General features: G+C 39.6%; 1 protein-coding gene across 4 annotated transcripts in view; it reads right to left on the reverse strand.

Moving 5' to 3' along the window:
- abcc1 (ATP binding cassette subfamily C member 1 (ABCC1 blood group)) overlaps nt 1-12,559 on the reverse strand; it is a 109,257-nt gene that overhangs the window by 15,081 nt on the left and 81,617 nt on the right. For all 4 annotated transcript variants that reach the window (XM_087997594.1, XM_087997595.1, XM_087997593.1 and 1 more), the window contains 2 exons: nt 10,862-11,069; nt 5,403-5,713 (listed from right to left, as the gene is read on the reverse strand). In XM_087997594.1, coding sequence (XP_087853720.1) covers nt 5,403-5,713; nt 10,862-11,069 — 519 coding nt within the window. The remainder of the gene's footprint in view (nt 1-5,402; nt 5,714-10,861; nt 11,070-12,559) is intronic.

The following is a 12,559-nucleotide window of genomic DNA, read 5'->3' on the forward strand; positions in this document are numbered from 1 at the left end:
AGTAATATCTTTATTCTTCTCTGTGAGGAAGAGCTAGTCTGAACTGATTGTACATAATTAATTAAAAATAACTCCTTTGTTGAAAAAAATAATACCATAACATTCTCCAACATTGGAGATGCTTAGTGTCAGTGGGTCAAGAAACAATCAAGACATCATAGATTAGACAAGCAGATACAATGTGTATGGAAGGTTCATTAAATGGACTAGTTGAAAGGAAGGTAAAAAGGTCAGGAAAGGGACTGAAAATACATGTGCAGCATAGGATAGACTGGAGCTGAAGAATAAACAAGCAACTCCAAATAGGAAAGCTCTGTATGACACAGCAAAGCACAAAACAAAAACTAGAGTCATCACATTGGAGTTCGTTTTACCACTGACACTATTCCCTTAAAATAATCTGAACACAAATATAGACATTTCTGTCTAAGTTTATTTGCTGTAGAACAATAAATATTTTCACATCAGGAATAACATTAATTCTATTGATATTAAGCTAGGTCACATCACTTCCAAAACCTGATGCTATTTCTTCTCATAACCTCTGCAATTAAGTGAATATTTTAAAATAATTGCTAAAAACACATTTAAAGTATTTTTTTCTGATTGGTCAGAATTTTAGAAATCCCATAAGTGTGGAGTATAATCTCTAGCATGATGCGACTACATTTCACATTTTGATTTTTCTTTAAAAGTGCCCATCTGCATATTTGGAATTAACAAAGGAGGAAAGCCACCTTCACTTTAAACTAAACTGCAGGTAAATGCTGGATGAGTAGCTGGGTCAAAAATCCAGTTAACATTATGGTATGTAATAACACGCACCTAAATTCCAAATTATTTTCACTGTGTCATATTCCGAACAGAGGTTGGTGGCTTCTCTTTGAAAATCTCAAGTATACATTACTAAATATACAAATCTTCAAAAGTAAATTAATTTTTACATGGCAAATGATTTTTGTGAAATTAAGCATTCCATGCATTAAATAGAGCACAGCAAAACAGAACAAAAGACAATTGTTTTCATTATAATGTTTGTTTTTTATCGGTTTCAGAAATCCACCTTCCACCTAGTCCGACTTATGAAATCTAGAATGTGACACATTGTAAATTATATAATCTCTTGACACCAGTGCCTATGTAATTATTTAGAATGATAAAGATGATTTTATTAGTCAACCGGACGTGGGCATCACTGGCAAAGCCAGAGTTTATTTCCCATTCCTAAACCACTCTTGAACAGAGTGGCCTGCTAAGCCATTTCAGGGGGCAGATTGCATTCTGAATAAAAGGACATTACTGAACTAGACCTTTTTCTCAATGAAGAATCACCTGTGGTTTTGCGGCATCACTGAACCTAGCTTTGTATTCCAGATTTATTCATGGAATGTTGAAATTCCATCACTTGTCAAGGTAGAATTTGACCCAGTGTCCCTCAGGTGTAATCCAGAGTCCCAGACAGACACGTTCAGAAACAGTGCTATCTTCCAACATCAAGAAGGGTGGCAGGCTGGCATTAATCATATTTTTCAAAACAGACATTTAGAAAATTATCTAAGCAATAAATGTCAAACTATGTCTCAGTCTCAAAGCTGCTGCAAGGAAACTTTGCAGTTGGCCGGTTATTGTAGACATTAAAGAACAGCATTTTTTTAATGTCTTCGAAAAGTCAGGGGTCATTTCGGTTGAGGTAAGTTTTTGAAAAGTTTTTCTTTAATTAGCACCTGTATCAATTGCTGTATTCCAAAGTTTCTTTCATTCAATTTCAGATCATAAACAAATCACTCAAATCAGAATGCTTAACCAATATACATAATCCTGTCAAACAGGTAACTGAAAAAAATAGCACTGTCAGTTGCAGTTAGATTAAAACTAGATGGTCAATAGCCAGAATGTCATGTAGAGTCATACAGCACAAAAACAGACCATTCGGTCCAACCAGTCCATGCCAACCATAATGCCAAACTAAATTAGTCCTCCCTGCACTTGGCCCATATCCCTTCAAACATGTTTTATTCATGTACTAACCAAAACCAATTCCTCATGGAAGTTTGTTCCCCACACAACCACTGTGTATAAACAAAAAAATGCATATCTTTTTTAAAAATTCTTCTCCTCTCACCTTAAAATAATGCCCCCTAGTCTTGAAATTCTCCACTGTAGGGAAAATACATTTGCCATTCACCTTACCTATACCCCTCATTATTTTGTGAACTTCTATGGAGTTCACCTCTCAACTTCCTAAGCTCCAGTGTAAAAAGTCCCAGTCTATCCAGCCTCTCAGTGTAACTCAAACCCTCCATTCACAGTAATACCCTGGTAAATCTCTTTTAAACCCTCTCCAGCTTAATATTATCCTTCCTATAACAGAGAGACCAGAACGGGACACAGCACTTCAGAAGCCTCACCATCATCATGTACAACCTCAACATAATGTCCCAACGCCTATACTCAAAAAAGGTATGAGCAATGAAGGCAAGCATGCTAAAAGCTTTAACAATCCTATGTGCGATACAAACTTCAAAGAATTATGCATCTGAACCCCTAGGTCTCTCTGTTCTACAGCACTTTTAATGGCATATGTTCAGCCCTTGTTTGTTTTGGTAAAACACAATGTCCCATGTTTATCCAAATTAAACTCCATTTGCCATTTTTCAGACCATTGATCAAGATCTCTTTGTAATCTTAGATAACCTTCTTCACAGTCAAGAGTGTCATGCTGGAAAAGCACAGCAGGGCAGGCAGCATTCGAGGAGCAAGGGAATCAACATGTCGAACATAAGCCCTTCCACTCTTGATCTCTAGCATCTGCAGTCCTCACTTCCTACCAGGTGATTATAACCTTCTTCACAGTCCATTTTACCACCAATCTTGGTGTCAGAGTCATACTGTCAATCATACAGCACTGAAATGGACTCTTTGATCCACAAATTACTAACCACATTTTCTATATTCTCATCTAAATCATTCATATAAAATGACAAACAAAATGTGGACCCAGCACCAATCCCTGTGGAACATCACTGATCACAGACTTCCTATCTGAAAAATAACCTTCCACCATCACCGTCTCCTGCCATTAAGCCAATCTCGTAGCTAATTGGCAAGCCCACCCTGAATCCCAAGTGATCTCACTTTACTAATTAGTCCACCATATGGAACCTGGTCAAAGGTTTTACTGATGCCCAAGTAAACAATGCCTACCGCTCTGTCCTTGTCAATCATCTTGGTTATTGCCTCAAAAAACTCAAGTTGAGAGATATGATTTCCCTCATACAAAACCATGCTGACTATCCCTAATCATTCCTTGCCTCTCCAAATGCATATTAATCCTATCTTTCACGATCACCTCCAACAACTGAAGTCAGACTCACAGGTTTGTAGTTCCCAGGCTTCTCCTCGTATCCCACCTGAGCCCACAAAGGCACAACTTTAGCCACTCTCCAATCATTTGGCACTTGACCCATATTTATGAAAAATACCAATATTTCTGCAAGGGGTCCCACAATTTCCTGCCTAACTTCCCACAAAGTCCTTGGATACACTTGATCAGGTCCCAGAGATTTACCCACCTTTACATTTTCTAAGACCTCCAGCATTTCCTCTTATGTAATGTGAACGGTTTTCAAAACATCAATATTTATTTCTGAGTACTCTAGCCTCCATTTATTTCTCCACAGTAAAAGCTGATGTGTAATATTCATTTAATATCTCTCCCATCTCCTGAGTCTCAACTCAAAGATGACCTCTTTGATCTTTAAGAGGCCCTGCTCTCTAATTGTTCTCTTGCTCTTAACGTGCCTGTAAAATCTATTAATTTGAATATGATAAATAAAATGTCCCACAAAAAAATGCAACTAGTGGTGCACAAAAGTTGCAACTTCAGTTGATTGTGTGTATCATTTTATTTTTTCCATCTGCCAGGCTGAGAGATATGAATCCATACTAGTTTAAAAAAAGAGTTACATTGGACTCAAACTGTTTATTCAATTTTCTCTCCCCATAGATGCGGCCAGACCAGCTCAGTTTCTCCAGCACTTTATTTTTATTCCTGTCTCCAGCATCTACAGTTTTTCACTTTTGAGTTTTAAACAAAATCTTTTCAAAAAGATACCTCAACAGAAATACACAAGTCCTAATTTTTCCACTATTTTACACATAGGTTCTGTCATCTATCAATGCCTACTAATGAACCTGGCTTCATGTTGAGTTACATGTCACTCCACATGCGGTTCTGTATGTGTAAAATCTTCCTTCTTGTCCTGTTTTGACACCACCACCTTGATAAACTATGATCTCTCTACCTTAATGAGTTTGTACAATTTTGGATAACTTGTTACTTTGGTTAGATCCTCAGATGTGTCTCTTAAACCTATCATGTTATTCTAGCCATTTGGTTTGTCTCCAGCACCACCTTATGTTTAGTTTTTTGTAATTATCTCCGTGCCTCAATTAATCGGATCATGAGTGATCCCTTCACTTGCTATTCAGCCTGTCATCATTCCACTCTCACCATTTGTATGATTGTTTAATCTCTCTGCCTATAAATTCAGCGTCTGTGTGCTCTGCTTCACCTGACAAAGAAACAGCACTCAGGAAGCTTGTGATTTCAAATAAACCTGTTGGACTATAGCTTGCTCTGTGTGACTTCTGACCTACAATAAAAAAAATAAGGTCACCATAGACCTACCGGATCAATCGCACTCACGAGAAATGACAAGTGGCAGTTTAACCTCAGGGTCACCATGCCACACGTGAGGGGGAGGTTGTGGTAACCTCAGCCGCTGCAGGAATCGAACCCCACTGCTGACATCACTCTACATTGCAAACCAGCTAACTGAACTAACCAACCTGCCAACGTCTAAAACAACAGGCCAGCTAGCAAGATTTCCTTCCAGCAGTTTGGAGACTGAGATATAGTTTACCTATTCATTTCAGATAATATTTTTCAAATTTCTAAATTCACAGATCAGTAATTAATTTTAAAAAAAACAAAATTTTAAACAAAAGCAGTCAAATAAATGAACTGAATTGTTTTTACATGATCAGAAATCAGAGCACTCCAGGAGTCCACATGCAGAGCGGACATGAATTTCCTCTTCTGAACAACTAGAGTAGGATAAAGTACTTGGAATTCCAAGTTCCAATGATGTCAACCTACATGAATGTCCTAATGATTTACAGCTCAAGGATTCTTTTAAAATCCATTCAAATCATACCTCCTATGCTGCATAATACGAACTTTTAGTAGTTGCTGAACCCAGCACAAAAAGAGTCACACCAGATAAGCTTACTTTCCATTCTGATTTGATATTTTAATCACCAGATAGGAAAGTTCTAAATAATCTTGCAAAGAAATGACTTCTACACAAATTTTTTGTTCTTAAGTATTTAGCACTAACCTGGATAAATACGTAGAGAAGTCCCAACGGAGGAATGATTACTGTAGCTATTGGAGTAGCTATCAGAATCACCGTGCAAGAAACAAGAACATTTAATAGTGATCCCAAGAACATTTTAATCACCATTGGAATCACCGAGTCTATTGTATCAATATCTTTGGAGAAGCGGTTCACTAAGTTACCGCTAGGGGTACGCTCAAAAAAGCTCATTGGCGACATCAGAATATCATACAGCAGATGGACATGGAGCCAACGTGAAGCTGATATTCCTCCAACACTCATCATCAATGAGGAAAAGAGCACAAAAAGACCTGCAAAACATTAATCAAAATTTAATTCTAGACCTAGAAGCAGCAAAACATAGCATTTTGGTACTATTAACGTGAAAATTATCCCAATGTCATTCAGAGGGGAGTGGAAGAAAATGGACCGATCAAGGCAAGAGAAAACACATTAAGAACGGTGACCAAAGGCTCGGTCAAATATGTCAGTTAAAGGAGAATGAAATGGGGGAAGAAGAGTTTAAGGCAATGAATTCCAGCCAGCTGAAGTCACGGCAACCAAGGGAGGAGTGACACACCAGCAATGAGCGTGGGGAATTGCGTATTAAAGCAGCCGGAGAGAGCGCGAGAGAAGGAGAATGTGTGGATTTGTGTGGGAAATCCATTCTTGAGCTTAAATAAAAAGTTTGGACAGCTATGAATCCAATTCATTTGAAATAACAAAAGTCTGGGCAAATCAGCAAAGACAGAACTGAATGCAAGTTTGGACATGAGGCTTCGCAACGTGCTGAAATTTGTAGAGCAGGAGCACTGATTGCAGCCAACTCAGCACAGCAGTAAATCAAGTCAGGGTGACAAAGGCAGGGAAGAGTGTTTATGTAGCAGAGAGCTGAGATAGACTCAGAAAATGGGAAACTGAATTGTAGTTTCAGTGTACAGAAGGTCAAGAGTAGTGATGTTATAAATAAGGTTTCAAGGTCACAAGAATGTACCTGCAGGTGGTTTGAAGTATGTCTACTTCAATGCCAGGAGCATCCAGAATACGGTGGGTGAACTTGCAGCATGGGTTGGTACCTGGGACTTCGATGCTGTGGCCATTGCGGAGACATGGATACAGCAGGGACAGGAGTGATTGTTGCAGTTTCCTAGGTTTAGATGTTTCAGTAAGAACAGGGAAGATGGTTTTAAAAAAAAAAAGGGGAAGGTGTGGCAATACTAGTCAACGACAGTATTATGGTGGCAGAAAGGATATTTGATGAAGACTTGTCTCCTGAGGTAGTACGGACGGAGATTAGAAACCGGAAAGGAGGTCACTCTGTTGTGAGTTTTCTTTAGGCCTCCGAATAGTTGCAGAAATGTAGAAGGAAGGATTGCAAATAGGATTCTCGATAGGAGCGAAAATAACAGGTTAGTTGTTGTCCCCATAACAACTTTGCAAATATTGACTGGAAATGCTATAATTCAAGTACCTTAGGTGGGTCAGTTTTTGTCCAATGTGTGCAGGAGGGTTTCCTGACACAGTATGTAGACAGGCCAACAAGGGGTGAGGCCACATTAGATTTGGGACTGGGTAATGAACCGAGCCAGCTGATGGATTTGGAGATAAGTGAGCACTTTGGTGATAGTGACCACAATTTGGCTACGTTTACTTAAGCAATGGAAAGGGATAGGTATATACCACAGGGCAAGAAGTATAGCTGGGGGGAAAGGCAATTATAATGCGATTTGGCAAGAATTAGGATACATAGGATAGGACAGGAAACTATAGGGGATAGGCACAATTGAAATGTGGAGCTCATTCAAGGAACAGCTAGTGCGGATCCTTGATAAGTATGTACCTGTCAGGCAGGGAGGAAATGGTCGAGTGAGGGAGCTGTGGTTTACTAAAGAAGTTGAATGTCTTGTCTAGAGGAAGGAGGCAACTTATGTAAAGATGAGACATGAAGGCTCAGTTAGGGCACTTGAGAGTTGCCAGTTAGGCAGGAAGGACCTAGAGAGAGAGCTAAGAGTCAGAAACGGACATGAGAAATCTTTGGCAGGTAGGATCAAGGAAAACCCTGAAGCTTTCTATCGGTATGTCAGGAATAAAAGAATGGCTTGGGTAAGATTTGGACAGTAGTGGGAAGTTGTGCATGGAGTCCAAGGAGGTAGGAGAGGCGCTAAATGAACATTTTTTGTCAGTATTCACGCTGCAAAAATACAATGTAGTCAAGGAAAATACTGAGACATAGGCTACTAGACTAGACAGGATGGAGGTTCATAAGGAGGTGTTAACAATTCTGAAAGTGTGAAAATAGATTAGTCCCCTGGGCCGGCTGGGATTTATCCTAAGATTCTCTGGGAAGCTAGGGAGGAGATTGCAGAGCTTTTGGCTTTGATCTTTATGTCATCATTGCCTACATGAACAATGCCAGAAGACTGGAGGATAGCAAATGTTGCCCCCTTACTCAAGGGGGTGAGTAGAGAAAACCCTGATAATTGTAGACCAATGAGGATTACTTCAGTTGGAAAGGTTTATAAGAGATAGGATTTATAACCATCAAGAAAAGGAATAATTTGATTAGGGATAGTCAACACTGTTTTGTGAAGGGTCGGTCATGCCTCACAAATCTTAATGAGTTCTTTGAGAAGGCGACCAAACAAGTGGATGAGGGTAATGTGGTTGATGTGGTGTATATAGATTTCAGTAAAGTGTTTGATAAGGTTCCCCACAGTAGGCTATCGCAGAAAATACGGAGGTATGGGATTGAGGGGGATTTAGCAGTTTGGATCAGAAGTTGGCTAGCTGAAAGAAGGCAGAGGGTGGTGGTTGATGGGAAATGTTCATCTTGGAATTCAGTTACTAGTGGTGTATCACAAGGATCTGTTTTGGGGCAACTGCTGTTTGTTATTTTTATAAAATGACCTGCATGAGTGCATAGAAGGATGGGTTAGTAAATTTGCAGAAGGCACTGAAGTCGGTGGAGCTGTGAACAGTGCCAAACGATGTTGCAGATTATAGATGGACATACATAAGCTGCAGAGCTGTGCTGAGAGATGGCAAATGGAATTAATGTGGAAACGTGTGAGGTGATTCACTTTGGAAGGAGTGACAGCAATAAAAAAAAAAAAAAAAGAGTACAGGGCTAATGGTAAGATTCTTGGTAGCGTGGATGAGCAGAGAGATCTCGATGTCCATGTACACAGATCCTTGAAAGTTGCCACCCAGGTTGATAGGGTTGTTAAGGCGACATACAGTGTGTTAGCTTTTATTGACAGAGGGATTGAGTTTCAGAAACATGAGGTAATGTTACAACTGTACAAACCTCTGGTGCAGCCACATTAGGAGTATTGTGCACAATTCTAGTCACCGAATTATAGAAAGGATATGAAAGCACTGGAAAGGGTGCAGAAGAGATTTACCAGTATGTTGCATGATATGGAGATAAGGTCTTAGGAGGAAAGGCTGAGGGACTGAAGACTGTTTTCATTGGAGAGAAGAAGGTTGAGAGGTGACTTAATTAAGACATACAAGAGGTTTAGACAGGGTGGACAGCTAGAGCGTTTTTTCCTCAGATGGGGATGGCTAGCACGAAGGGACAAAGCTCTAAATTGAGGTGTGATAGATATAGGACAGAATTCAGAGGTAGTGTCTTTATTCAGAAAGTAGTAGGGGCGTGGAACACCCCTGCCCGCAAAAGTAGCAGACTTGCCAACTTTAAGGACATTTGAATGCTCATGGGATAAACATATGGATGATAATGGAATAGTTTGATTAGATGGGCTTCAGATTGGTTTCACAGGTCAGCGCAACATAAGGGCCAAAGAGCCTGTACTGTGCCATAGTGCTCTCTGCTCTATGTTCTAGGAGAGCAATGCATGGAGATGATAGAGGTTGCAAGACTGGTATTATTCTTAAGTCTTCTCAAAACCCGCTAACAGGCTTTATTTCAAGACAAAAGTTGGTATTCTTCATGTTCAAGAGGGTATGGAATCAAAAAGCTCAAGTTGGGTCAAATATGACACTACAGCTGCATCAACATCAAGTTACACTGCAGAAATTCACCAAAGCTCTTCTGGCAGCACTTCTAAACACAATTTCTCAAAAGGAGAAGGGCAGCAAATATGTGGGAACACCACCACCTCCAAGTTCCCTCCATACCCCTCACCATCCTGACTTGGAAACATCTTGCCATTCCTTCACAGTCACTGGGCCAAAATTCTGGAATACCCTCCCTAACATTGTGGGTAAACTCATAGCCCAGGGTCTGCAGTGATTATAGAGTCATAGAATCATACAGCATGGAAGCTGACCAACATCCACACTGACCAGGCTTCCGAAACTGAACACAGTCAGAGTCATATGGCTTGGGCATGCAACTTATCATCACCTTCCCAAGGGCAATTAGAGATCGCAATAAATTCTGACTCACTCACATCCCCTAAACATATGAAAAAACAAACAAAGAGCGTGTCAACACCTGTGGCCAGAGGGAGACCTGGATGGGGCACAGGCAGCGGTTAAATCTGGGGTGGGAGGGAAGCACAAAGGCAGTTAAATGGAAAGTCCCTTTCTCTGTGATGAACAAATTCATGAACCCTCCATACTTTCTTTTAAAAGCCTGAAAACAGGAGAAATGAGGAGTTTGAAGAGAATAGTAGTAATGAAACAGAAACAAAAATCAATAGCTGTCTTTACTGCCTGGGATGATTCTAGGATAGAGGCGGGTTTGGCAGACAAAGGACAGTGGGGCCCAGTAGAACTCTATATCTCTTTTAACCAAATCTGGCAATGAATGGTTAAGCAAGTTGTGAGCCAAAAAATTTGCATTCTCAGATTTGAAGCTGTGAAGACAAGGGCCATTAGAAGGGAAACAGTGGAATTCTGTCCCAGAAAAAAATCATCAAGAATGGAGCAGAGAATGACTATATAGTTGAAGAAACAAACATCTGCAGATGTGCCAGTAAAGGACAGGAAACTAAAGAGCAGGGGATTGCCATTTTTTTTTCAAAACATACAATGGGAGGGGGAGATTATGAGATTTCAAGGAAGTTCCTACAACAAGGACTGCATCAGTTCAAGAAGGTACCTCACTACCACCTTCGCCATGGCAATTAAGGACGGACAACCAATAATGAGCTAGCCAGCAACATACTCATTCTCTGAAGAAATTCTTAAAAATTAATTATCCTATTTTGGAAAATGTAAAAATGTGCTGCTTCGAATTTTGTGCAAACTAAAATTCATGGGTTCATTACTGGTTAGGATATTATTACTAGTGTTATTAACAGAATCCATGCCTCAAAAGCAACAAGTTATGAAAATAAAGTACTAATAGTATATGCAATTATCCAATCATGGTCAAAATGCCCTAGATTATAACACATAATTGAACTCAACACATTTTTCAGAATTAGTAATGTTTTTAACATTATATTACATTGCAAATCAAAGACTATTTTACTTTTTAAACAAACCTTGAGTAACTCCGAGTGCACCGTACACTCCCAGTCTGAGTGAAGTATGCTCCTGGGTCCCATTAATAACTGGATCATCTGTCCATAAACTCAACCAGTAATTAGAGGACAAGGAGGCTATATGTTGGCATAAGTAGAAAAGGACAATGCAGAAAGAAATGCAGATCCCAATCGCCTTCATGTATGCCCAGAAAACAGAGAGTTTTACCTGTGATTTTGAAAAAAAACGAACAAAATTTAGTGAAAGGGATAAAAATTATAAGTGAACAACTATTTACGAGAAAATGTAAAGTTTAAAAATAAAGAGTACTTATTAAAAACCTTAGGTTCACACTCAAGATAGACAAATACTTCATTGCACCTGAGGAATTCTTTTAGCTTTTAGTTTTACTGCTGTGAGGAAGTGAAAATACAGTATCTCGACTTTATCAAGCATAAAGAAGTTACAACACAGGATTACATCCTTGGAAGATGCAAGTATGGAGGAAGCAAAATGTTAACTAGACATAAGATGATAAATATTGACTAAACTGCCTATCCCAATCCCAGATTTTAGTTAGTTGAAAATAAAGCCATTTTACCATCCTCTTAGTAACAACTGACATTTCCAGGTTAAATGATATCCACCTCTGCCCACCAGGAAATGGACTGAAATTACCCAAAACATTTGGACGGCAAGGTGGCTCAGTGGTTAGCACTGCTGCCTCACAGCTCCAGGGTCCCAGGTCCGATTCCAGCCTCGGTCGACTGCCTATGCGGAGTTTGCACATTCTCCCAGTGTCCGCATGGGTTTCCTCCGGGTGCTCCAGTTTCCTCCCACAGTCCAAAGATGTGCAGGTCAGGTGAATTGGTCATGTTAAATTGTCCATAGTGTTAGGTGCATTAGTCAGAGGGAAATGGGTCTGGGTGGGTTACTCGGAGGGTTGGTGTGGACTGGTTGGTCCAAAGGGCCTGTTTCCACACTGTAGGTAATCTAATCTAATCATTTCTGAAACCAAACAAGGCCAATTTTCATCTAATCGCTCTGAACAAGATTCCAGAGGAGAAAGACCAACACCTAACATGTTATATCATCCCAGTCAGCCAATGTTAAAAAAAAAACAGGTACCTATTTATGTGAAGTTTGAAGGTAAATTGTAAAAATGATATAGACATACATAATCTAGTCTATTAAACAAATGCCAACCAAGCTAGCAAAATATTTAGTTTTTAGAACATTAGTGCCATGTAGTTAAGAAATATGAAATCAGTATATTTATAAGTAGCGAATAACGTCTTTTCAAGTATACACCAAAATAAATGGCTTTTCATCCTCAGTAATTGCCAAGACCACAGTGATGCTCGTTTCTTCTTTAACGTTAAAAAGTGTACTATTTGGCAAACCCATCAACAAGTATCATTGACAGCATTGATTAGATGCTTACGGGTTAGACCATCTTCCTCACCAAGGTGATGGATCCAGACTTAATTATTTTTTTAAAAAAAAACAACTTTTTTTTTTAAAATGGTTGATGGGATGTGGTCATCGCTGAATAAGCCAGTATTTGTTGTCCATCCCTAATTGCCATTAAGGTAGTGGCAAGTTGCCATCTTGAAGCACTTTTGTTTTTGGATGCAAGAAGGAGGATTGTGTTCTTCATATGGAGTACTGATTGTGGGGCTTCCCACCCCTCCCCAATTTTTCACCAGATCTGGGCA

Source organism: Chiloscyllium plagiosum, unplaced genomic scaffold, assembly GCF_037043375.1.
Source record: "Chiloscyllium plagiosum isolate Xiang-an unplaced genomic scaffold, Cpla_swu_hap1 HiC_scaffold_20, whole genome shotgun sequence".
Taxonomy (NCBI): Eukaryota; Metazoa; Chordata; class Chondrichthyes; order Orectolobiformes; family Hemiscylliidae; genus Chiloscyllium; species Chiloscyllium plagiosum.